Source organism: Epinephelus moara, chromosome 10, assembly GCF_006386435.1.
Source record: "Epinephelus moara isolate mb chromosome 10, YSFRI_EMoa_1.0, whole genome shotgun sequence".
NCBI lineage: Eukaryota > Metazoa > Chordata > Actinopteri > Perciformes > Serranidae > Epinephelus > Epinephelus moara.
Genome location: NC_065515.1, coordinates 31,333,545 through 31,357,754, shown reverse-complemented (window position 1 = coordinate 31,357,754; position 24,210 = coordinate 31,333,545). Strand labels below are relative to the sequence as shown.

The following is a 24,210-nucleotide window of genomic DNA, read 5'->3' as shown; positions in this document are numbered from 1 at the left end:
CATTTCTCTGCCTGTGGATGTGGAAGCTAAACTGTGGATTTAAAAACCACCATGTATTAAGCATGTATCTAAAAAGAATAATATGTCAAAACACAAACTTTGAGTCAGAAAAAAAGGCTTCACCCTAAAGCCTCGCTTCACTCTATTTTACATAAGTCAGAGGGTTTTCACACTTGAGCAAAAGCAAGTGAAGATTAGATGAGAGAAGACTTCCTGTTCTTGGTGGCGTAGCTGTAAAGACACTTCCTGTCACCAAACGTTAAGGTAAAGGCAGGCTCTTTTAGTGTGACATCACTCCCACTTGCTTGACTTGTAAGCAGAGGCGAGGTTTAGGGTTTGGGGAACAAGTCCAGGAAGCTGCGTCCACTGATAAGACAGAAAACATATGTAGTTTAAAACAGGTTTTTACTCATTTCTCTCGTAGAATTTAGTTAGAAATTGGCTATACAGCTTCAGTTAGGCGTGTGAATATCTGCCTGTTGGTCCCCACTAGGACTATACTGTATGGTGTGTGGCCGTACACACCCTAACTCCTGGATATGGCAGGTCTCTTTGGTCTGAAGATCCTGCTGCTCTGGGCTGGGATCATCGGTTTGGCCAGCTGTAAGTAACCATCTTCAGCTTCCTTATGAAAGACGGAAAAAGAAATGGTGCTCTTCTATGAAGTTGTGTCCTCCTGTCTGTCATCTCAAAGTCTTCTAGACGGGAAAATAAATCTGTAAATGATGCAAAACACAAGCGATAGCCAACTGTAGGTGATGAGGTCTCTTATTCTAAACTCCTAACTTAGCTGTTTTTGAAACTGTAGCATATGGTTGATCGTGTCTATGAGGAAAGGTGAAACTTTCCATGCCTCAGATAGAGACGTGAATCTGTCAACGCAAACGCTTGACAATTTGCTTCTTGTTTTTTGTTTTCTTTACTGGAAAACATCAGCGCACAAAATAAAATCATTTAAGGTAAAAAACTGAGGGCAGAAATGACAAGCTACAGTATATCATGTCTTTGAGTTGCGCCTCCGTTTGTGCTACTTCACGTTTCTTAAACTTTCCAAACCCGAGAACACAAGACATTACAGCGCACACTTGTGATGTGAGAAGCTGAAAAGTGACAGGTTTGTGAGCCCCTTTGGCAAAAGAATAAACAGTTATGTTCAATCAAAGACGGCTGTTAATAAGAAGACTCTCTTTAAAACGTGTTCTTTCATTTGGTACAAAGCTATGGGAATTTTTGCAATCATGTTTCTGTTCTGCTTTGACATTGTGTGATGGTGCGGGTGTGTGTGTATGTGTGTGTGTGTGTGTGCGCGTGTGCGTGTGTGTGTGTGTGTGTGTGTGTGTGTGTGTGGGTAGGGTGGGGGCTATGTCTGTCAGAGATGAGAGGATTTTTCGGGGTGTGTCCCTGCAAGCTCTTCACTTCAACCCCAGTGGCTGTGGGTGTTGTATATGATACACATCTGAGTGTGTGCATATTTGTGTGTCTGTATGTGTGATTGTGTGTGTGCATGCATGAATATGTGTGTGTGTGTTAAGTCAGACCCACCTTACTGCCTCTTGCATCACTCAGAGATCTGCTACTGTTCAGCACATCAAATAATTTCTGCTATTTTCAGCTCAGACGTCTGTACACACACACGAGCTGAAATAAACCCTTCACTCTATTCATTTCACTCTGCTGTCTTTAATGTCAGTCAGGGTCAGTATTTGTCATTTCTTTCTAACTTACAGTATTTCTCAGCTCATGTGTGAGGTGAGTCATCATGGTACACCGCATCAACAGACGTTTCTTAGTTAAACATGTCTTCAGTTTTCCATTGATCGAGCATTGTTTTTCATACGACACTGTAAAGTTAAGTAGCATTATTTTAAATAAGCAATATGATATGGTAATGAGGCTATGTTTTAAATCATTTTGTATAGTACTTGAGTACTGTGCTTCAGTACCATTCTGATGTACTTTACTTTATGGTAGGCCATTTTATAATTATACGCCACCACATTTTAGAAGGAAAAGAATTTTGTATAGTTGGTTTGCAGATTAAAACCTATAGTGAGCACATAAAATACAATGCATTGTTATTCTACAGTGAATTAAACCACTTAATTGTATATAAAAATATGTGGAATCAGCTCCTCCTTGGCCAACAGCATTACGATCTATTTACAGTTCGTTTGTAATTCTTTTATTTTGATGTCATGCCAAACATTTGGCCCATAAATGAAGTGCACAAAATAATGGACGTAGCTGAAGTGATGTCACCAATTGGTTTGTGGATTCCTGGTTTAAAGTCTCGAGTTTGGCATCGGGTTTTTGGAGTTGCAAATTAGCATATTTGGACAAGCAGGTGGAGCCTTGGAGGAGCAATCTCACTCCTAGACCATAGCGAGGCCTCGAAGGCAGTCTGTCACCAAGCAGCACCCACCCTGTTATTATCACCCATTCACATTTTATTACAGCTTAAAGCTAAACATAATTAAGGGCGCACCGTTTTGAGTGACAGGCTGTCTGCTGTCCTTGGCTTCTCAGTCAGATCCACCCCTTACCCCTCCCAGCGCCAGCCATCTCGTCTCACTTCTGGCTCTGAAAAACCAAAATGCCGAATTCGAGGCTTCAAAACGGGAGTCTACAAACCAATGGGTGATGTCACTGTGGCTACATCCATTGTTTTTACAGGCTATGTCTGTCACTCAAGCAGCCCCACCTTTAAGTATGAGTACCTTTAAGCCTTAATAAAAATTTAATTGGGTGAGTTATATAAAAATTCACCCCATACAGTTTTCATGAATGTTTAAATTAACAATAGAGACCAAAGACATTTTTTTGTACCAGGCTGTAAATATGTTTATTTCTGCTGTAAAGATGGGCATTGTAACATGGGGGTCGACGGGGAATAACTAGCACTTGGACCCAACCTCAAATGGCCAGTTGAGGAGCTGCAGGTTTTGGCACTTTGGCGTAGCAGCACCACGGGCTGATGCTCAGGCCCAGACCACACGGTATTACAAGACACCATTATCTTTCATATATCTTCTGGCCTTGCATATAAAACATGTGGAAAACGAGAAGAAAATTAACATGACAAACTAAAACAAAATCAAAACAATATCACGCAAGGAACTATTAAATATCTACAGATTCTGTCAATAAAGAGCTCTATCTTGTCTCTTTGGCTTTCTCCAGATAAGTGGTTGACTTATGTGTTTCATATGTGAATAGCCAACTGAGCTTTGAGCATCCTCTTTTTTTTAACAATGTTTTTTATCGAAGGATAATTGCAAATCATACAGAATTGCAATTGAAGCCATACCTTTCCTCCCATTTTTTTGCTTTTCTGAACAAACATCCATCCCCTCCCGCCCCTACCGTCTATGGAGGTACAGGTTCAACACATAATGACATGACAAAAAAAAAAAAAAAAAAAAAGAAAAGTACAGTAGAAACAAAAGGAGGATAAGTACATAAAAAAAGGAAAGGAGAAAGAGAAGAAGGTCTTTTGAACAACAGTGCGTGAGAGTTAATAGCAATAATGTACAATTACATAATATTCCTCTCGTAATCAGGAGGGAGTGTTCTAAGGCATCGCCATTTCTTATCAAAATGGTCCTCAGAATCCCTAAGAGTGAATTCTATCTTCTAAAGTTTGAGAAAAAATACCAGGTCTTTAAGCCAGACAGATGATGATGTAAGGTTAAGGGACTTCCATTCTAGCAAAATTCTGCCAAAAGCTACTAGAGACGCTTACGCCACTGTATCGGCCTGTTCGGCAGTCAGAGTAGTAAGTTCCTCTGGAACCCCGTGCATCTTCTATATTTACAAAATCAACATCTATTTTCATCCTACAACACTAAGCATCATGCAGCTCACAATAAAAATGATTGTAGAAAACAAAATGGTTCTCATTTTCTATATCGTGTAGAAAACACATTGAACAGATCCGCTTTTCTGCTTCTGTATTTACATGTGAGTGCATCAATTATAATATCTAAAAGTGTAATATACTATATATTTCGAACAGAGGTCATTCTGCCTGAAAAGTGTGTACTTTTATACCTAAGGTAAATGTTACAGATGATGTGTCTACTTGGGTACAGCAAGGTTTTTAATTGTAATGGAGTATTTTAACAGAGTGGTACTGCTAAATGTGCTTGAATTATTAAAAGTAAAATACTGGTCCTGCAGAAAATTAGCCAAACTGTGAATATTAATCATGTGTATATGATACTTTTGAATCATCAAAATAGTAGAAAATGTGAGGCGAGCTTTCTCCTAACACAAAAATTAGTCAGCGTTACATTCAAAACTCTTTAAGATTTTTTCCTGATTGTTGTTAAAGATCATTAAATAAATGTATTCAAACCCACTGGGTAAGAGCGACTCTGCCACATCAAGATGCAAAGTTATTGGGCTTTCTTTAGCGGCAGCAGGACAGAGTTGTATGATCAAAATGTTGACCACTTCCGTGTTCCATTCTGAGTTGCCTTCATTTCCTGGCAGAGCAGAGCACCAAGCAGACTGAGACAGAGCACACACACACACACACACACACACACACACGCACACACACACAAAAAAAAATAACTTGAGAATTCATGAAAAAAAGGGGAAGTGCAGTCTTCTAAAATGAAGAAGTGAGGTCAGAAATGTTAAGCGTGCTGCATGATTAAAGCTGTTTCTGGAAGGAGGGGGAGCATGCCCGTTGATGCAAAATATGAAAAGAAAGTGGAGGCAGATAAGAAAAATAACTGATGGTGAAAACTGATTAAGAGAAAAGTGATACATGAGCGACAGATTCGGACACTGAATTGGTGTCTTTACTTAATGTCAGGCAAGGTAACTGGATTCAGGGAAAGGTGTGTGGTTGAATCTGAGCTCTGATTGTCACTTTACTGTGTTTGCTGTCAGCTCTATGGTCAAACCTGTGACACCTCCTCTACTTCTGTTTTCTTTTTCTCTGTCACACCTGGATCAAACGCTTGTACTCTTAAAAAGACTCATGTAACAGTATCACACCTTTGTTTCTCACTCGGTCCTGAGGACACCAAAAAGGAAAGTACCCAGCATACCAGGAGGCTTTACTTAAAACTAGTTTTAAAAACAACTTCCCAATTTTACAATGTTGTGTCTGAAATACACTTAGTTGTGATAAAATGGGTGTTTGGATAAAGTTTTCTCATCAGCTACTTGAAACGTTCATAAAACACAGTCGCGTCTCTCAAACCTTTCACTAAAACAATTCAAATCAGTCACCACACAGACTATAACGTGGTGAAATGTCACTGCAGAGAGCATGCACAGAACGCAGAAGAACGCGCCAAACCACATCCTGAGACTCATTGTTCGACTGCCCCCATCACCTCATCACTCAGTTCTCACTGCTATTTTTATATAACGTAAATGAACAAGATGCGTTTACTGTGAATTAATTCTTAAAATCAGTGATGCAGTGAGCACACAGCCGAACTTAATTTATATGCCTGTTTTTATTCAAGAAATAACCAATACAATATCAGAATACAGCATTTGAAAAGCAACACACAATGACTTATGAGGCTTTAAATATTTTTTTGCATTAAGCATGGATATTATTTAAAAGAATATCAGGTGATGCTGTCATTTCTATTAATTAAGACTGAAGATATGAGAGAGAAAGGCCACTGTGGATGTTTGAGCTTCAGTAGGAGGTAGTGATCAGTCCAAACCGAAACTAATTTTGTGAGTACGGGAGGTTCAGTGCAAAGCAGGAAATAGCGGTTTGCCTTCTGAAATAGCAAGTGCGGTTCTTTGCCGCATTGTCATAGCAACCAGGTTGTACAGCGCTGCCTCATGCAGAACTTCAGATGAAAAATAGTTGCTATCCTCTTTTTGACCTGATGATGCTTCGGCCCTGCTGGAAGAGTTTTATCTGTCAGATAAGCTTATAAACTAAAAAAATTCACATAAAGAACAAATCACTGTTTGTTGCTGTTTTTAATTTTTTCTTTTTGTGCACATTCTATGCACTACACTATTCCTTAGTGAGAAAAAAAAGTGCAATTATTTGCTCATCTTTTGTCTTTCCAGGTCAAGATGTTTCAGGATCAACAACCAACAGTGAGTGGCAATACAGAAGTTACCTACTGTATAACATTTAATTGTTGTTATAATGAATAAAATGTTTGACTGTGACTATGCCATCGACTGTGCTATACCTTGTGCAATGCATTCACCTCAACCTCACACTCTTTTCTCCTCATGGCCACGGCAGCACCAACGCCAGCAGAATCACCAGATGAATAAGCTCATCAAATAGAAATAATGTGCACTATGTACAATGAGTGGCATAATTATATTTTCTCACTCTTATTCAGTAGCTTTGTCAACACTGGCCTCCATTTTAGTGACTTGGTTCACCCAAGGCTGCACAGTCATTAGCAGTTGATGGAGGAGTGTGGGGCCACTGTTAGCTTTACCTACAGACAGTTATAGACTGCATTCTCGTATGTGATCATTTCAGAACGTTTTGCTTTAGCAGTATGAAACACTTATGTTCATATGCAGCTAATCTGTGTGGCGATTTTCATTCATATTTCGCCTGGTGCAGGAAGAAGTGTGACAGTCATACACAGTAGTGGCACTTTTCAGGTCAAACTTTACTCACAGGCGTATTCCCATTAATATATCAATGGTTTGCTTTTAAACTGAGATAAACTAACAATAACTGACTGCTTGGCATCTAGGCTAATATGTGCAAATATTTCAGTGAGGTTGTGTTGAAGCATATTATATTCATGGAGTTATAGTAATGATTAATTGGTGGCTCACACAGTGAAATGTATTAACGTTTTGCTTCGTTGTCTGAAGTGCTTGCAAAGGGAATCTAAGTTAGGAACAAGACAGATTTCAGTACAGATGTTATTTTCCAGGTTGTGTGTCACACTATACTTTATCTGAAATCTTTAGTTATGATATTTATTCTCAAATAAATGGAGTCTGGAGAATTTACAGCATCAGAGTCAGAATTAGAGAAAAGCAGCAGTTTGAGTGTTGTTAGGATTTAGATGAGTCAAACTTTGCAAGTGCTCAGTGTGGTGCGGATACAACTTTTTTTTTTCCATCACAGGAACAAGTAAGTCACTGATTATCCAGCCAGTGAAACATGAATGCTAATATTTACTGATAGTAGGTATTCCACTGTCATCAGTGATAAGAAGAAGAATCAGTTTGAACGTGACGATGTTTGGAAAATTCGAAAAACTAGTTTCCATCTCATTCACTTAACTCTGGCTTCATATAGAAATAAACCACAGTTTATTTTAGAAAGCTACAGAAACTTGTCATCACAGTTGAGGTCAAACTTGTCTTTCAAATAAGCTCTTCATCAAGTCTGATTTTATAACAGTTTATTGGCAAAAACTTGCTCTGTGAAGAAGCTATGCTAGGTGGCTGTTGACGTAACATTATGCAATCAGTGTAACACTGTTGACACAACCCTGTTAAAGGTCTACTGTGTAAGATTTAGGGGGATTCAGTGGAATCTAGTGGTGAGGATTGCAGATTGCAACCAGATGAAAATTCTCCCCGTTAGAATTCCTTCTGTGTTCAATGTTCTGGTCTCTTCCTCCCCAAAACAAATGGACCTGGTGATTTAAACCAGTGAAAAAAACTAAATAAAAAAATCCCTGTTTTTGTGACATTCTCGTTATGGGGGGGGCTGCTAACTACAGAGGCCAATGTGAAAAGGCAAATGGCCTGTGTGTGGTTTGTCCACTTAGGGCTACTGTATAAACATGGTGGAGCAACATGGCAATCTCCATAGCCAAGGACCTGCTCCCACTGTGGATATAAACGGCTCATTCTACACTAATGAAAACACTGTGATTCTTAATTTCAGGCAATAATACACGAATGAAAACATACTTATTATACTGTAGTTCAATTCTGCCAGTTTGTGCCCCTAACTCCTACACACTGGACCTTAAAGGTTGGCCACCTTAAATCAACCTTGTTAGTGTTTTGGCAAAGGAAGACTGCATTGAGTCCAAAAGCAGGAAGTATTTTACTCACAGCTACAGGTAAAGCTCAGTCTTGCCTAGTGCCACTACGGTCTTTCTCACCTCTTCTTTCCGACTTAAAAGAAAAGTGTAGCTAACATAAGCGAGAGGAAGGATTGATAAGAAGCAACACCATCTTTGTAACAAGAGGAAACAGGATTTATGTGGTCATCATCGTTGGAGGGAAAGCACATGTTGCACCTTTAAATGAAGTAGGAACTAGCATTGTGATATTGTGTTTGGCCTGATTTTGTTTCCTTGTTTCAGCCACCTTACCTCCACACACTCCCACAAATGCCACTTTAACTTCAGGAACCAACTTAACTGTCAGCACCTTACCTCCACGCACCACGACAGCAGCCACTGTCATGCCTACAGACACCTCAGCAACTGCCCACACACCTCCAGTCACCTCGCCAACCCTCACCTCAATCTCCCCAAGCACAGAACTTAATTCATCTACCACGTCTGGTAACGTATTCAGCCTCAGTTTACAGTTTTTTGGGGGATCACTAGTGTTGCATTCAGCTTGATAAAGCTGATACATGCATTATATCAGGTAAGACTACTGGCAGTAAAATATTTGTACGTGAAGGTGATCTCCAGCATGCTCTCCATCTTACAGCCTCTGCAGCTTCTCCTGCAAACACCTCACCCTCAAACACAGCCAAGCCAACAGACCCTCAGGCAAACACCACTCAAAACCAGACTTCACCTCCACTCACCACGCCCAACAACACAGTGACTCCCACCACCCAAGGTTGGAATTTTCTCTTTTACAAGTCCTCTATTTGTTCCTGTAGAGGACGGTGATAAGACTGTGATATTAATATAAGCACAGGCAACGGTTATTAACACTGGCACTGCTGAGGACCAGGTTACAAGAAGTTCACAAAATACAGACACCTGCTTTACTTGCTTTGGAAAAGTATTTTATAGTTTTATAATCATAGATTAATATTTTGTCATTTCCTTTTCTAATCTCATTTCAATGTGTTCTCCAGCCACCAAACAGGCCCGTCCACAGTGTGAGTATCAGTATTATTTTTTAGATAAACCTCATCTTTACTCCTGTACTTATTAAACTGGTTTCCAGTGTTTCTCTGTGAAGATAGATTTGCACAGTGAGTGTACAAAGTGTTTGGATTCACATTCAACATCTACATGAACAAACTGTCTGAGATTGAAAGATGTCATCAGGAGGTTTATATTAACTATGAGATTTTATAACTCTGTTCATTTTGTTTTGCAGGTTCTTACAATGTTGTACCCATCACCTCTGGCTTCAGGATTGACATGACAAACTCTACCCCTGGCAACTACATCATAAACATTACAGACAAAGGCCGAAATGAAACCACTGTTCAGTCCTTCAGTGGACCCTCACATGAAATCAAACACCTGAAGCCCTGTACTGAATATGAGCTCAGTGTTGCATATCGTGATGATGCTGGCAATGAAACACTCTGTACCAGCACTCAAAGTAAAATGAAGACAACTGGAATGAGTGAGTAAAAATAATTCATATTGTTGAATTTCATCTCATTTTCCTTTAATTCAAGAAATGACACAGGTTTGTACATTTCATTTTACTTGTGTGTTTCAGATGAAACAGACATTAAAGAAGGCAGCTGCATGCATGGATATGTTTGTTACCAGAGTGATTGGAACATCAGCTCTTCACTGTCAACATCCAAAAATATCTCAGCTGTGCCGTGCAAAAGCAACAATACAGAGCTCTGCATTAAACCTGATTACAATGACATCTGCACTGCTCTGACTACAACCTTCACTTCAGGAGACTGTGCCACCACCTTCAGCCACACCAAAAGCATCACTGTCGGTATGTACAGAGGAGTCCTCGCGTAGTTTGAACTGCATGTAGTGTATTTCTTTTTTCATCATGTTGAATGTATGTGCTGTTTTCTTTATTCAGCAGATTTCTTAGATCCAAATAAAATAACTCAGAAACCTCCAACTGGACTTCCTGCAAAAATAGAAGCAGAATTACCTGAACACTGCACCAATCTCACTGTCGATTACACCTGTCAGGGTAAGTGTAAAGACTAGAGGTAAAGAGACTTCGTATGTCACCAACATTATGAATGGATTTACATGGAAGTGGATAGAGGCACATGACATTCTCACACTGTAGTCAAACAGAAATGACCATTAAAATCAGTTTAACATTAAAGTGAATCTGAATTGTCTTTTGGTGTGAGAGGAAGTGGAGGTGTTGCTTTGTGCTCTCTGTGAATCAGATCTGAGGAGAATATTTATTTGTTTGTTTTGAATTATTTTACATTGAAATCTGACTGCTCATTGGCACCAAGAGACAAATCCAAGCTGTTGAAGAAATGCTGTCATCCTTGTGTCTCCTCAAAAGATGAACTCGGTGACATCAAGAATGAGTCTGAGCTGGAGCCCTTCACACATTACAACTGTACTGGTCACATCAAGAACAACAATGTCCCCATTAATCAAACCAAAGCTATCGACTTCAAAATCAACTGTGGTATGTTGATATTCACTTCACCTCAGTGCAATGATAAGAACAATGAGCTTGTATCTTCAGATAATTATGGAGAACAGAACAGCTCCAGATGTTTAGTTCAGTGTTACAGATGTCTGATATCTTCCAACAGATCTTACAATAACAACAGAGCCAAGGAAAACTAATACCTCCATTGATCTGACATGGACCACGACCAGTCAGAACTGTTCAGTTCTTCCTGGTCTTCCAAACCTTTCATATGACTGCAGCTGTGTCTCTCGTTCCAACCACAAACTCAGTGGTGAGTACAAATATTTAGATTAACTGTCTTATTTCACTGATTTTACAGGAAGTCTTTGGAGATTATTTCATTGGTTGGTATATTCAAACAGTGAAACGTACTGTGACATTTGAATCATCCATGGACCTACATGTCTCCATGCTAACACTTTAGCATGCTGAGTGAAAGAAGGTGTGAATAACCTGAGACTGGTGAAGATTGGTGTCACAAACATGAATTAATTGAAAGATCAGAGTTTAGTATCCTTGTTTCAACAGGAAGTAAACGTCAGAAATGTCAGAGCTTCAGTGTTCACATATTAAATTTACCAGTCTACTTGCAGGTCAATAACACACAATGAATACTAAAGTTTTAACTAGTAGAGGCTGGTGATCTAACAATGACACATGGATGATTGACTGAGTCATTGAATAAGATCAACTTTTTTGTCACTTTATGGGTAACTTGACCAAGAAAACAATCTGCTGTTATTTAGTCTCTGTTGTTTTGTTATTCAGTCAAACACAACAACACAGCTAATGAAACTATGTTGCAGTTCCAGCTGACAAATCTCAAACAGGAGGAATGTGTCATTTTACTGGACTGGATCCATTCACCATGTATAAGTGTACAGTTCAACCCAAGTACAACGGCGAGGAAGTTGCCAGTCATTCTCCAGTTACTGAGGTTCAGACTGAGTCTGGAAGTAAGTGTCTAAAACTGTATATTTTGGAGCAGATTACAGTAAACTCCTGTAAGAAAGAAAGAAGCTGACTATTGTTTATTAAGTTTGTGTATTTCACATGTTGTTGAATGAACATCACAGTGTAGCTCCAGTCATTAGTAAAGTACGGTGGTTATTCAAAGTGTTATTCTCTACAAATCTACCAACAGTCAGTTCTGACCTGTTCATTTATCACAGGTCACCCATAGAGTCTGCAGTGATTATATACTGTTTCAGTGTGTTTAACTGTAATCAGTTTAGTACAATGATTATTGTATTTAAAAAAAAAATACATAGATTATTTTCATTTGCATTCACTGTAAGTGCTGTTCTTTTAAATAATGAATTTAAAAAGCAACTTTGAAGTGAAAGTTTTTTTAAAATGTACTTGTTATTGCATTTAATGTGGCAGCCTGTCATATGCCATGCCATGATTCATTTATTTCCTGCTTTAACGCCTACAGTTCCTATTTCATGATAGCTTTATTTTAAGAACGACTCAGTTTAATTTAAACATGTGATACATGTGAAGTCCAACCCACAAACCCTTACTTCCATAGCATTACAGCTGTGTGCGATGAATGGAAAAACAAAAAGTCCCATTTAAAAGCTGTCATCATTCATCATTTAAAACATATAAGACAAAAGAATGATAACTTTAAATATATGTATTTTTTGTTTGTTTGTTTTTACTTCGAGTTAATAACAAGTCGTTTGCCATGTAAGATTAATTATCTTTCTTTGCTTTGCACATTTTATCGTTACATCACTACTGAATACCAACAGAGCAACACACTAATGATGCTAATCGGTGTTCAAACTGCTGTTATAGCAAACTGAAATATTCCTTTGACTGTGAGTAAGCATATTGTTGTATCTGAAGGAAAGTATGGTGTTTCTTACAGAACCAGAAGACATCTCTGATGTGGATTGGATTTATCCAGAGCATAACGTGGTCACAGTAAAATGTAGTTATGGAAAACTCTTTAATGGACCTGAGAAGAAATACACTGCACATCTGTATTATAATGGTGCCCCTCAGGAGGAGAAGCCTCCAGTACAACACTGCGAATTTGAATTTAAAGATCTAAGATACTTAACAGGATATGAAGTGAAGGTTTGTATAATCCTAATTTTTGGTTTCACAAGATAATTTCAACTTTAATGCTCATATTTCTTAAAATTCTGTAATTCCTGATGAAGGGATTTTCTGTGTTTCCAGGTGTTTGCTTTCAACGGACACCATTACAGCAACGCCAAGATAATATTTGTGACCACTTCCTGTATGTGCTGGTTTAATTACTGCCACAAATTGCCTCGCTATGTTCAGTTAAATCATCTGACATATTTTGTTCTGAGATACACGCATTCATTTCTATATATTGTATCTTTAACATAAATGCCAACACTTACACTTTATTTCCTTATCATTTTACAGACAATGACAAAGCTCTGATTGGGTTTCTGGTCTTCCTCATCATCCTCACGTCTGTGGCTCTAATTATGGTCATCTACAAGATTTACATTCTGAAGCACAGAAATTCCCAGTAAGGATAATTCTGCTTCAGTTTCACTGTCATGTTGCTTCTGATTTTCTTTTATGTCTGTGATTGTTTGGTTTTACAAAAAAAAAAAAACACCTGCAGGTTTCCAAGTGATCAGGCAGACAGAAACATCATCACTGTTCCCTCTTTATGTATTTTTTCTTTTTCCACTCTATATTCCATATAATTTAGATTGTTTAAAGACAATCTTCATTGTCCATACATATATATTTTATTTATTTTTGCAGTGACATGGGTGAAAACATGATGCTTATTTCAACAGCAAGTGAGTAGACTAAAGATTGCCTGTTCTTTAAAATAAATGACCCTTAGCTGTAGCAACTATGTAGCAGCTGTTTTCAAATGTTTTATGATGTTTGTAACAATCAGAATATATGGATGTATTCCTTTATTCTTTTAATTTAAATATGAATAATACTGTGATTTGTAGTAATGGCTAGTGATAAGTTAGTATTATTTCAGTATCATACTCTCTCTGTTTCTTATCTGCTGGTCGGGTTGCAGATGATGAGGAGAACCTGATGCTTGTCGAGCCGATTGCAGCAGAGGTGCTACTGGATGCCTACAAGAGGAAGCTCGCTGATGAGGGAAGACTTTTCCTGGCTGAGTTTCAGGTATGTTTTTATACTGCGATGTTTACAGTGGAGTGGCTGAGAGGGAGATGGTATAAAGTAACAGCCCCAGACCAGACTTGAACCAAAGAAATTGGATGTGCATGCTAAGGGCCTTGGCCAAATATAGATTAGAGAGAGTGTGAAAGCTACTCTAGAACTGTTGCTTGGTCTCTGGCAAATGACGATTTGTTTCTGCTCTCAGAGCATCCCCAGAATCTTCTCGAGATTCACCGTGAAAGAGGCCAAAAAGCCCTGCAACGTCCCCAAGAACCGCTACGTGGACATCCTGCCATGTGAGTCTGTCCAACAACACTTTTAAGATTAAAGAGTTAAAAGCTTTCACCAGATGTCTAATGTGTAATTTACCATTGAGATTCACGTACAAAGATTGCATGACACCATCAGTTAGTATAACAGTGCAACTTGGCTTGTCTACCCTCATACATTTTGCCGTACTGTATATACAACATGTTGCAGCTATTTCTTTAATATCTACATGTATTACTACTGTCGTGGGAAATGATGCAAATCAATGAGCAGGACAGTATTAATGCAAAATAGGATTTACAGGTTTTAACATCAGTGTGAATTAAACCTATTACCTTTCAGGTTATATTTTTATAAACAGAGAATGTTAACACATTAATTTATATAGGGTTGTTAAGGTGTCCTCTGCAATATGTTTAAAAAAAATTTTTATTTCTGTCTTGAACCAGATGATTATAACCGTGTCCAGCTGACCACCGGAAATGGAGAGGCAGGATGTGACTACATCAATGCCAGCTTCATTGATGTATGAAAAAGATCACACTACTACTACTTTTACACCTGCTGCTCCAGTCCTAAGAATTATCAAACATCATCAAACTGCATACAGATTTAAAAATGATAGCAATAATGGTCACGTTGAAGGAATACTTCACTCCCCAAAAGGATCATTTGCATATGAATTACTCAAAGTCTGCACACGAGAGTATATTCCCATGACATTTCATTACATTACCACTCAACTCTGTTTTTTTTCATCTCTTCCATGATCTCTCGTCCAGCACCTGTTTTTTTTTCCATCATCTGGATGTGCATGCTTTTTTTAAAATTTTCCTGTCATCTACTCACCCCATGTGATGTTAAATTTGGGAATAAAACTTTGTTAGAAAAATATTTTTCTCTCATGCCTCAATGGTAAACAAAGAATCCAAAAAGAGAGAAATTTCTTAATGAATTAGAGTCAAAGGGGTTCTGCAGTAAACAACAGCAAAACTACAACAAAACATCTGTTTACACACTCTCACACAGCTCGTGCAGCATAATCCAATCCTCATGCAAGATTACCAAAACCTTACTATTTAAAACACTTGAGCATATGAGAAATAGGCAAGCATGTGTGCTTTGACTCTGCTCGAGTTAAGTTGCAGAGGAGCACTACTCCTCTGTATGTGAGACTGTTTATGTGGAAGTGTTGTCGACAGTAAGGTTCTACTGAAAATGCATGTGTTTTGGAAGTACTGAGCACACAACTGTGTAATTTAGACGTTGTGTGAGAGTTTTTAAACGGATGTTATGATATAATGTTGCTGTTGTTCGACGCGGCTCCCTTCTCCTTTTCATCAAGAATTTTTTCTGTTTTTGGATTCCTTGTTCACCGTGGAGGCATGCGAGAAAATGGTTTCCCTCACAAATTCAACGTAACATGGGGTGAGTTATTGATATACCAGGTGATCATTTTGTGGGTGAAGTATTCTTTCAAAGGATTATGTTCTGTCTTCATGATATCTTTGTGACGATACAAACGTTATTGAACATCTTTGTTTTCCTCCTGCAGGGGTACAAGGAATCCAAAAAGTACATCGCAGCTCAAGGTAAAGTAAAGCTCTTATATTCTTTACACACTCTGTCACTGTGCCCGGGTTATGTTTCTGCCTGTGTGTACAGTATATACATTCTGTGTGTGTTGTAGGGCCGAAAGAGGAGACTGTGAGTGACTTCTGGAGGATGGTCTGGGAGCAGCAGTCCTCCATCATTGTCATGGTAACACGCTGTGAAGAGGGAAACAGGGTAAGAACAGGACGTTGGTTATAATGTTACGCTGATGTGTGACAGCAAAAAGCTAATTTTCCCACAACTGACTGACCTCAGTCTGTCTGTCGCTTAAACACACTCACATCATAGCTACCCTGCCACACATACTGTATCAGATATAGACGAGCCCAAAATTCACACTCATGCGCACACTGTGGTCTCATTTCTTGGAGAACGTCTTCCACTTGTTTTATCGGTAGTCCGCTTTTAACATGCACCGACTGCATATTTGACTTTTGGGTTTATCAGCAGTGTCACTGATATGCAAAAATGTTTTTGCCACTCACTCCCTTTCCTGTCACATGTGTTGCAGGTCAAGTGTGCGCAGTACTGGCCGTCTACAGAGCGAGAAGCAGAGATCTTTGAGGAGTTCATAGTGAAGTTGAACTCAGAGGACTACTGTCCAGATTACACCATTCGCCGTCTCACCCTAACTAACGTGAGTCCCCATCAAATATTTAATAGATAAAATAGTGAAAATGTACAAGGGTGTAGGTTTTGTTTAAACACTGGAGAGGACACATGTGAAATGGGGGTTTTGGGTATTAAGTTAAGCATCAAACACTTAATCTCCTGCATTCTGGTGAATTATAATGCATCAGTGTGTGCATTTTCTGCATCAATTTATGGTGAACATGTCTTAAATTTTGCCAAAACAAAAGTCCTCTGCTACTTTAATGTTTTTATTGGTAGACTAATGCACATGTTCTAAATTTTAACGAGGACGTTTCCCCTGTGTCCCCCCCGAAATCAACACCCATGGAAATGTATATTGTTACTTTTAACTTGTGTGTGTAAGTGAAAGCCAGTATATCTTTATCTCAGTAATTTTTTTGATGAAATATATCTATTATATATCAATAAATCTGTGTATGCTTGCGTAACAATCTGTGTGTGTTTGCAGAAGAGGGAGAAGAACTCAGAGAGGGAGGTGACCCACATCCAGTTCATGAGTTGGCCGGACCACGGCGTCCCCGGGGAGCCACATCTCCTCCTGAAACTGAGGCGGCGTGTCAATGCTTTCAAGAATTTCTTCAGCGGCCCCATCGTCGTTCACTGCAGGTAAACACAAGCTCCCATTCAGGTTCAGCTAACAGTCACTTCTCTTTGTTACAAATATCAAAATGACATTTTAATTTCCTAATAGCAGAACAGTAGTGTGCATTTGGTTGGCACAGAGAACACAAGTGTCCTCCCATATCTCATTGTTTCAGTTTAAACCTGAATATAAATTCTGTGCTGATTGCTTTAGTATTTAGTGCATTACAAAAATGCCATATATTGTTTTGTTCATTTTGTATTTACCACATTTGTATCTCCTTTTACTATCACTACCTCACTGATTTATTGTTCATTCTGTACATTTTACACTCAGTATGTCTATTCAAGTGTCTTTTCAGGCAGGCATCCAAACTTTCATAGCTTCTATGAATCCTGAATTAAGAAAAAGCAAATTAAAGGATGTCACTGGGAAGCAGGACTCATCAGGCCATTTCCCAGCTTGACCTGTACTTGCTAATGATAGACATGTATACCAACATATATTAACACAATATTATTGTCTTGTGTGTAGCGCGGGAGTCGGCAGGACAGGCACTTACATTGGCATCGATGCCATGATGGAGGGTCTGGAGGCGGAGGGCAGAGTGGACATCTACGGTTACGTAGTCAGACTCCGCAGACAGAGATGTCTAATGGTTCAAGTAGAGGTAAAGTATCAATTTAGATCGTTTATTAGACACAGTGTGTGCATCTGTGTGTGTGTGTCTCATTAAGTTAATTGGCTGGGTATGTTGACGCTCACAGTTCAACTGATACAAAGTAAAGTTACATGAATGTACAGCTTAACAAAGATAATTAAACAAGACAAGGATACAGAAGCAAAGATGCAGCTTTCATGTTCAGCAAACAGGCAGAAAAAAAGACAATAAATAAACATACACTAGAGGTTTAATTGTTATTGTACAATGTATATACAAGATATTGATATGGTTGCAAGAATTCATGACAGTGCAAAAGACATTTGACTTAATATTGTTACCAAAATATACAAGAGTGGCTTTATATGAAAATGTGTAAAACGTTAAGCAGATTGGATGATAGGCGCACACACCAGTGGAATAGCAAAATGTCAAGAAGTCAAATTCAAAGGTTTTTATAAAAATTGATTATTTGATTCCACTATAAAACTGAATTATTAATTCATCCATTTAAAGCTACAGTTGGTTACTTTCATGAATACAATCAAATATGAATCAGGATTCAGTTACTGCATTGCCTATTTCTCACCATGTTCTCAGAAACATATTGTAGTGTACTGTTCAGCTGTAAAATTAGAAAGTGACTAAGCCGCCATGTTTATACAGCCAATTTTCTCATTTTACAGCTAAACAGTACACTAACATGTGTTTCTGAAAACATGTGAGGTGTGAAATAAGTAATGCAGTTGCAGAATCTTGATTCATATTTGATTAGCGCTGCCTAGTTTGACAGTTTGACCGCAGTTCACGAGCAGTGGTTGACATAATTGACAGCTGCGTTAGAGACTCTGAAAACTAGTTTTTTAATGACACACTGAAAGTACATAATCATTTTGGTAGCGCACTTCAGGGTCTTAATGTGCAGCTGTTACACAATACATTTTGATTGTGTCACACTATGATATGGTATAAATATACAGTAATTCACATGGCTGGTTTAATGACTGTGACGCTGTGTGGAGTCAAATGGTGTGATCTCTAGCGCCCACCAGAGGACAGAAACTAAAATAATTTGTGTGTGAGCGTGTGCAGTACATTCATGTGTTTTAAAAGTTCCAATGTATTTGTACATTGAGTGGACGACACATCTAACAGGCTAACTGTTTTCATAAAGAATAAAGTTAAAATTGTTTGTTAAATCTGAACCAGCCACAGAGAAGGAGGCAGAGATAACAAGTTGTGAATGAGTTAGATTGTTGGAGTTGTCACCCTGGAGAAATCTGAGATGTGGCTTGTGTAGCTCAGTCGCACTTTGTCTCATGTGTACTTGCTCTATCTGCAAACTGTATATCCTTTGTTTATTCAGTCCATTTGTCCTCACACAGGCCCAGTACATCCTGATTCACCAGGCGCTGCTGGAGCACAATCAGTTCGGAGAGACTGAGATCGCCCTGTCTGAGCTCCACAGCACACTGAGCACGCTCACATCAAAAACCTCCAGCAATGAACCAACCTTGATGGAGGAGGAGTTTGAGGTAAAGCACTTTACAACACTAGTGTTTCTGTTCCCTTTAAAATGTATGTAAAAACATAGTCCTATCCTTTCACTTTGATATATATTTCTATAATGGAAATTCTTTATCTTGCAATTCAGAGACTCCCCACTTACAAAAACTGGAGGACATTCAACACAGGGATCACAGAAGAGAACAAGAAGAAGAATCGCTCTTCAGCTGTCATCCCGTGTGAGTATCATCTCAACACTAACTATAGAATAGCATCTATAATATATCAATATATTGTGTAGTGTGTTTGTGAATTGTAGTGAACACGTATTCTTATACCAGCATGGGCGGATTACGAGACAATGGGGCCCTGGGCACACATATGCAAAAGGCCCCACCACCACATAGGAGCAAGACACACAGACTTTGTGGTGGTTCTGCAACTGTTTTTAGTCTTTATGCATCTTTTTGTGGTTTTGCGTCTCCTTTAGACAATTCTGTGTCTTGTTTGGGGGGGTCATTGTGTGTCTTTTGGTTGTTTTGTGTCTCTTTGAGAAAACGGTGCATCTTTTTTGGTCCTTTTGTGTCTCTTGTTAGTCATTTCGTGTCTTTTTGAGGTAGTTTTGTGTCTCTTTAAGAAAATGTATCTTTTTTGGTTGTTTTGTGTCTCTTGTTAGTCATTGTGTGTTGTTTTTTGTCAGTTTGTGTCTCTTTGTAGTAATTTTGTGTCTTTTTAAGGTAGTTTTGTGTCTCTTGTTAGTCATTGTGTCTTTTTTTTTGACATTTCAAGTCTCTTTGAGGTCATTTTGTGCCCTTTTTGTTGTTTTGTGTCTCTTTAAGGTAATTTCATGTCTTTCTTGGTCATTTTGTGTCTCCATGTGGTTGTTTTGTGTCACTTCGAGGTAACTGTGTGTCTTTTGGGGGGTATTATTTTGTCTCATTGAGGTAATTTTGTCTCTTTGAGGTTACTCAGTGTCTCATTTGGAGAACTTTGTGTCCCTTTTGGTCATTTTGTTTCTTTTTAATGCATTTTATGCCCCCTTGTGGTTGTTGTGTGTCTATTTGTGTCTATTTGTGTGCACCTATTTAAGGTCCTTTTGTGTCTCTTTGTAGTCATTTTGTATCTCCTTTTGGGTGTTTGTGTCTCTTCCTGGTCAGTATGTGTTTTTTCAGTGACATTTTGCAGGTGAAGGTGAAGTAAAAGTGCTGAATTTAAACTCCAGAAGGCCCATCAGTGTATACCAGAATAAATACGTTCAATTTCACTTGTGCCTCAGATGACTACAACCGAGTGTTGCTGAAGCTAGATGAAGGACGCAGTCATGATAGTGACCCCGATGAGGACGATGAAGAAGATTCATCAGATGAGGAGGATGAGGAGTCCACTAAATACATCAACGCCTCCCACATAGATGTACGTTATTTCACTGACACTTCTTAGCTAATCTACTTGCCTGTTTCTGCGTGACTCCGACACTGACCTGGATGCCAGGACAAAAATAACAGTGTTTTGTATTTTTTGATTTAAGCATGATAAACTGTGTTGCTGTTACCATCCTTCCTGTTGTAGCAGGTGTTATCTCATTAACTCTGAATGAATTCCCGTCTTTCATGCAGCCAGTTGAATTTTAAAACCAGCCTAATTAAATTTACAAAGATCCTATTTGTTTGGGTTGTGTAAAACAATAGACGGATGTGTTTTCTTGCCCACACAGGGATACTGGGGCCCACGCACCTTCATCACAGCGCAGTCTCCGCTGCCAGACACCATGGCTGACTTCTGGTCGATGGTTTACCAGAAGAAAGCATCTGCTATTGTCATGCTCTCAGACAGCAGTGAGGGAGATAAGGTAACGTATCATGTACATATATGTAATGTATGGCCTTTACATATACATTCAGTATGGTCAATACACTAGTTTTCCTGTGTGTCCTCTTGTTTACAGGAGTCCGACTGTGTCTACTGGGATAATGACAAGAAAGCATTTGGGGACACTGAGGTAGAGGTAGCAAGCACGGAAGCCACCCCAGCTTTCATCAGCCGCAACATGCTGATCCGCCATGTCAAGGTAAACACTCCTAACCACTAAAAATGTCTGCTGTTGCCAGGATTTATCCCCGTCAGACTGTGATATGACTGGTCATTTCAATGTCAAAAGCTGTTTTCACCCTGCACACCACATTCTGTCAACAGAGGAAAGAGAGTCGACCGGTGAAACAGTACCAGTTCCTGAAGTGGGCAAGCAGCGGGCTGCCGGAGAAACCTCAAGATCTCGTGGACATGATCAAGGACATCAAGCACAGCTGTGGCAGCAGCAAACCACTGAAGAACATGCCTGTCGTGGTCCACTGCAAGTAAGACAACCTTGGAATCTTAAAGGGGTAGTATGTATAAAACCACAACATATGCACTATTTTTTTTTCCATAAGGAGTTTCCAAAGCTCAATTTCAGGCCTTTAATCTCTTTTGAAAGTCAAAACCTCCCCACCAACTCCAGTGCAGTCCTAAATTGTGATTCCTACAAGGTTGGCTTGTTGGGAGGCATGCAATAGATTAAATCCTCCAGAGGTATGAACATGATGTAAAATTGAACCCATCATTCTCAATTACACTAAAGGATGCTCTAAAGAGACAATTTAGGAGTAAAAAATGGCTGAGCTTGAGCATTAAGATACATTTACTAAGCTACTTACAGCGAAATGGAAGAGCAACATTTAAGAGAAGCTCTCATGACTGATCACATGTATGAACAGAACAGTCAATCAGTAATGATTGAATTGAATTTTTTCTGGAATGGGTTAATGGAAAAAAATGACTAAGAGAAATCTTAACCTGCTTTTATGTGTGTGTGCTCCCTCTCCCCAGTGACGGCTCGTCCCGTTCAGGGGTCTTCTGTGCCCTGTGGAACCTGCTTGACAGCGCTGAGACTGAGAAGCTGGTGGATGTTTTCCAGGTGGTCAAAACCCTACGCAAGGAGAGAACGGGCATACTCTCCAACCTGGTAAGCAAGAGGAACATTTTACTTAGCTGCTAGTGTCAGTTTATAGGTCTGCTGTAGCGGATTTCTCGACAGGTGCGTGGCCAAAAATAGCAAAAAAAAAGAAAAGATGCCAGCACTCACAAATGTTTCGAAAGTCTTAAGACTTTCTGTCGAAACGTCTGTGTTTCTGGTAACGCCACCCAAGTTGGTTTATTAAATTTACCAAAAGGACATTTGTGAGTGCTGGCATCTTTTCTTTTTTTTTTCTTCTTCTTTTTTTTTTATTACATTTTGAACAATAATAGAGGTCTGTTGCAAAGGGAAATCAGCTCGACTTTGGCAAGACAGGAAATACTTGTTAGAAGAATAAATTAAGTGTTGGTTTTGGTCTTTTTGTGGCATTTGTTGATAGTAAGAAATAAATAATATCATAATATATATAACTTAAAACTATTTTCTGGTGCTCTTATTTGTGTATTGTTTAGAAATTGCGTGATAGTGTGAGTTTAATGTCTACAAAGATAAGTTTACTCTTATTAGAACCTACAGCACAGCACCATATCTCTATGTTTCCACTCAAACCTGTCTGTCTCCCACAGGAACAGTACCAGTTCTTGTACAGCACCCTGGAGGGAGTCTATCCTGTCCAGAACGGGGAAGTGAAAGCAGTACAGGCCCCTGCAGCTGACTCCATCCAGGTTGTCAATGAAACCAAAGCAGCAGAGCAGCCAGCAGAGAAAACAGCTGAGCAGCCAGCCAGCACTACCAGCAACAACCAGCAGGTGGCGCCAGCAGAGAGCACTCCTCTTGTGGCTGATGGAGGGAAGGAAGACAAAAAAGAGGAGCCTGAAAAGGCTTCCAGCCCCACAGAGACTACACCACTGGAGCACACTGTCACTGTGGAGGTGTGAGAGGGCTGACAGGTGGATGGCTGTGCCTTTCAGTGTTGGGGATTAACGCTTCAGCTGCATGCTTTTCTTTTAATTATTCTATGAATGTACGAACATTGTAAAAGCTTTAAAACAGTGGTATTTTGATTAAGAATTGTTAAAGAATTTGATCAAATATTTTAATGTCAATTTCCAAAAAGATATGATTTTAACTAAGTTATAAATATTTGTAATGGAGGAGTGTAAGGATGCAAATACTTTGTGAACTGCAGAGTTTACTAGACATGCTGTCATCAAACTAGTGACATTGGTGAGGAACAAAAGAACTAAATTTTACTTAGATGAGTTGTTGTTTGTATCTTTCTAGAAGTCAGTGTTGACTTTGAGTTAGTTTCTGTATTTTTTTTGTCTCCCTAAATATATTTTAATAATTTAGTTTAAAATTTGTAATATGACACTGTATCATTTTATTAAAAGAGACTTACAAAGAAACTCTTATTTGTACTGAGTATTTGCTTATTAACATGGTAATTTTAAAGTTTTGCTTGCAGCACAGGTGATTTACCAAGTTCCTGCATGAACACTTTCTGAGAGATGAGAGTTTCTCCTCAGTGCTCCTCTCACTGGTTTGACAATGTCACATATTTACGTGCACCGATCATCATTATGCAATATTTACATCAAATTCTGCTGACAGTTGTGGGGTTGTTAGGAATGGTGGAAGAAATATTTAGAGCTTTTACTTGAGTTACAGTAGCAATACTACAGTGTAGAAATAATCTGCTACAAGTAAAAGTACTGCATTTAAACTCCTACTTAAGTAAAAGTAGGATAAGCATCAAAGTTTACTTAAAGTACCAAAGTATGCAGAGTGGCCCTGGATTACAATTAGTGACGCATTAATGTGTTTATCATTTTAATGTTGCAGCTTGCAAAAGTGGAGCTGATTTTAAGCACTTTATATACTAGCTTAATAGCTTAATCTGCAATAACAAATCATAATTTATTAGTTTAATAATATTTTTTATTGATACTCTGAATCTACAAACAGACTAAAGCTTTACATAAAGGTAGTGTAGTAAAAAGTACAATATTTGTCTCCAAAATGTACTGTAGTAGAAGTGTAAAGCTGCATAATATGGAAATACTTAAGTAAAGAACAAGCAAGTCGAAATTTTATTTAAGGTCCAGTGTGTAGGATTAATTGGCAACTATGCTTTCATCAATTTAAAATCACTGTAAGTATTGTTGTGTTTTTGTTACTTAGAATAAGCCAATTATATCTAAATAACGAGCAGGTCCTCCTCCACGGAGTTCGCCAAGATATGACAGGTAGGGAAAACAGTGC

The 24,210-nt window shown here is 38.8% G+C and overlaps 1 protein-coding gene across 6 annotated transcripts; it reads left to right on the top strand.

Annotated features, from left to right (window-relative positions):
* The first annotated feature begins 301 nt into the window (after positions 1-301).
* On the top strand, positions 302-23,354 carry ptprc (protein tyrosine phosphatase receptor type C). Of its 6 annotated transcripts, none has more exons than XM_050055443.1 (31): positions 302-603; positions 6,061-6,090; positions 8,298-8,501; positions 8,656-8,790; positions 9,035-9,058; positions 9,283-9,537; positions 9,637-9,873; positions 9,970-10,083; positions 10,417-10,545; positions 10,676-10,825; positions 11,385-11,510; positions 12,434-12,645; positions 12,751-12,811; positions 12,967-13,075; positions 13,321-13,358; positions 13,598-13,707; positions 13,910-14,000; positions 14,424-14,500; positions 15,530-15,566; positions 15,665-15,762; positions 16,100-16,225; positions 16,691-16,848; positions 17,360-17,495; positions 18,872-19,021; positions 19,141-19,231; positions 20,269-20,405; positions 20,707-20,841; positions 20,938-21,060; positions 21,186-21,346; positions 21,858-21,993; positions 22,572-23,354. In XM_050055443.1, exons 1-31 carry the CDS (start codon positions 540-542, stop codon positions 22,881-22,883), a joined length of 3,966 nt encoding a protein of 1,321 aa, XP_049911400.1. In that variant the 5' UTR covers positions 302-539; the 3' UTR covers positions 22,884-23,354. The 6 variants fall into 6 exon arrangements, with proteins under 6 accessions (XP_049911400.1, XP_049911395.1, XP_049911396.1 ...); XM_050055438.1 differs by having other exon boundaries at positions 13,321-13,360; positions 13,588-13,707; XM_050055439.1 differs by having other exon boundaries at positions 9,967-10,083.
* The last annotated feature ends 856 nt before the right edge of the window (positions 23,355-24,210 follow it).

Coding starts and splice junctions, on each gene's coding strand:
- ptprc (XM_050055437.1), top strand. CDS start 540: ATGGCAGGTCTCTTTGGTCTGAAGATCCTGCTGCTCTGGGCTGGGATC. Junction 9,059..9,282: donor CAAACAGGCCCGTCCACAGT/GTGAGTATCAGT, acceptor TTTGTTTTGCAG/GTTCTTACAATGTTGTACCC. Junction 13,076..13,320: donor CTGAAGCACAGAAATTCCCA/GTAAGGATAATT, acceptor TTATTTTTGCAG/TGACATGGGTGAAAACATGA.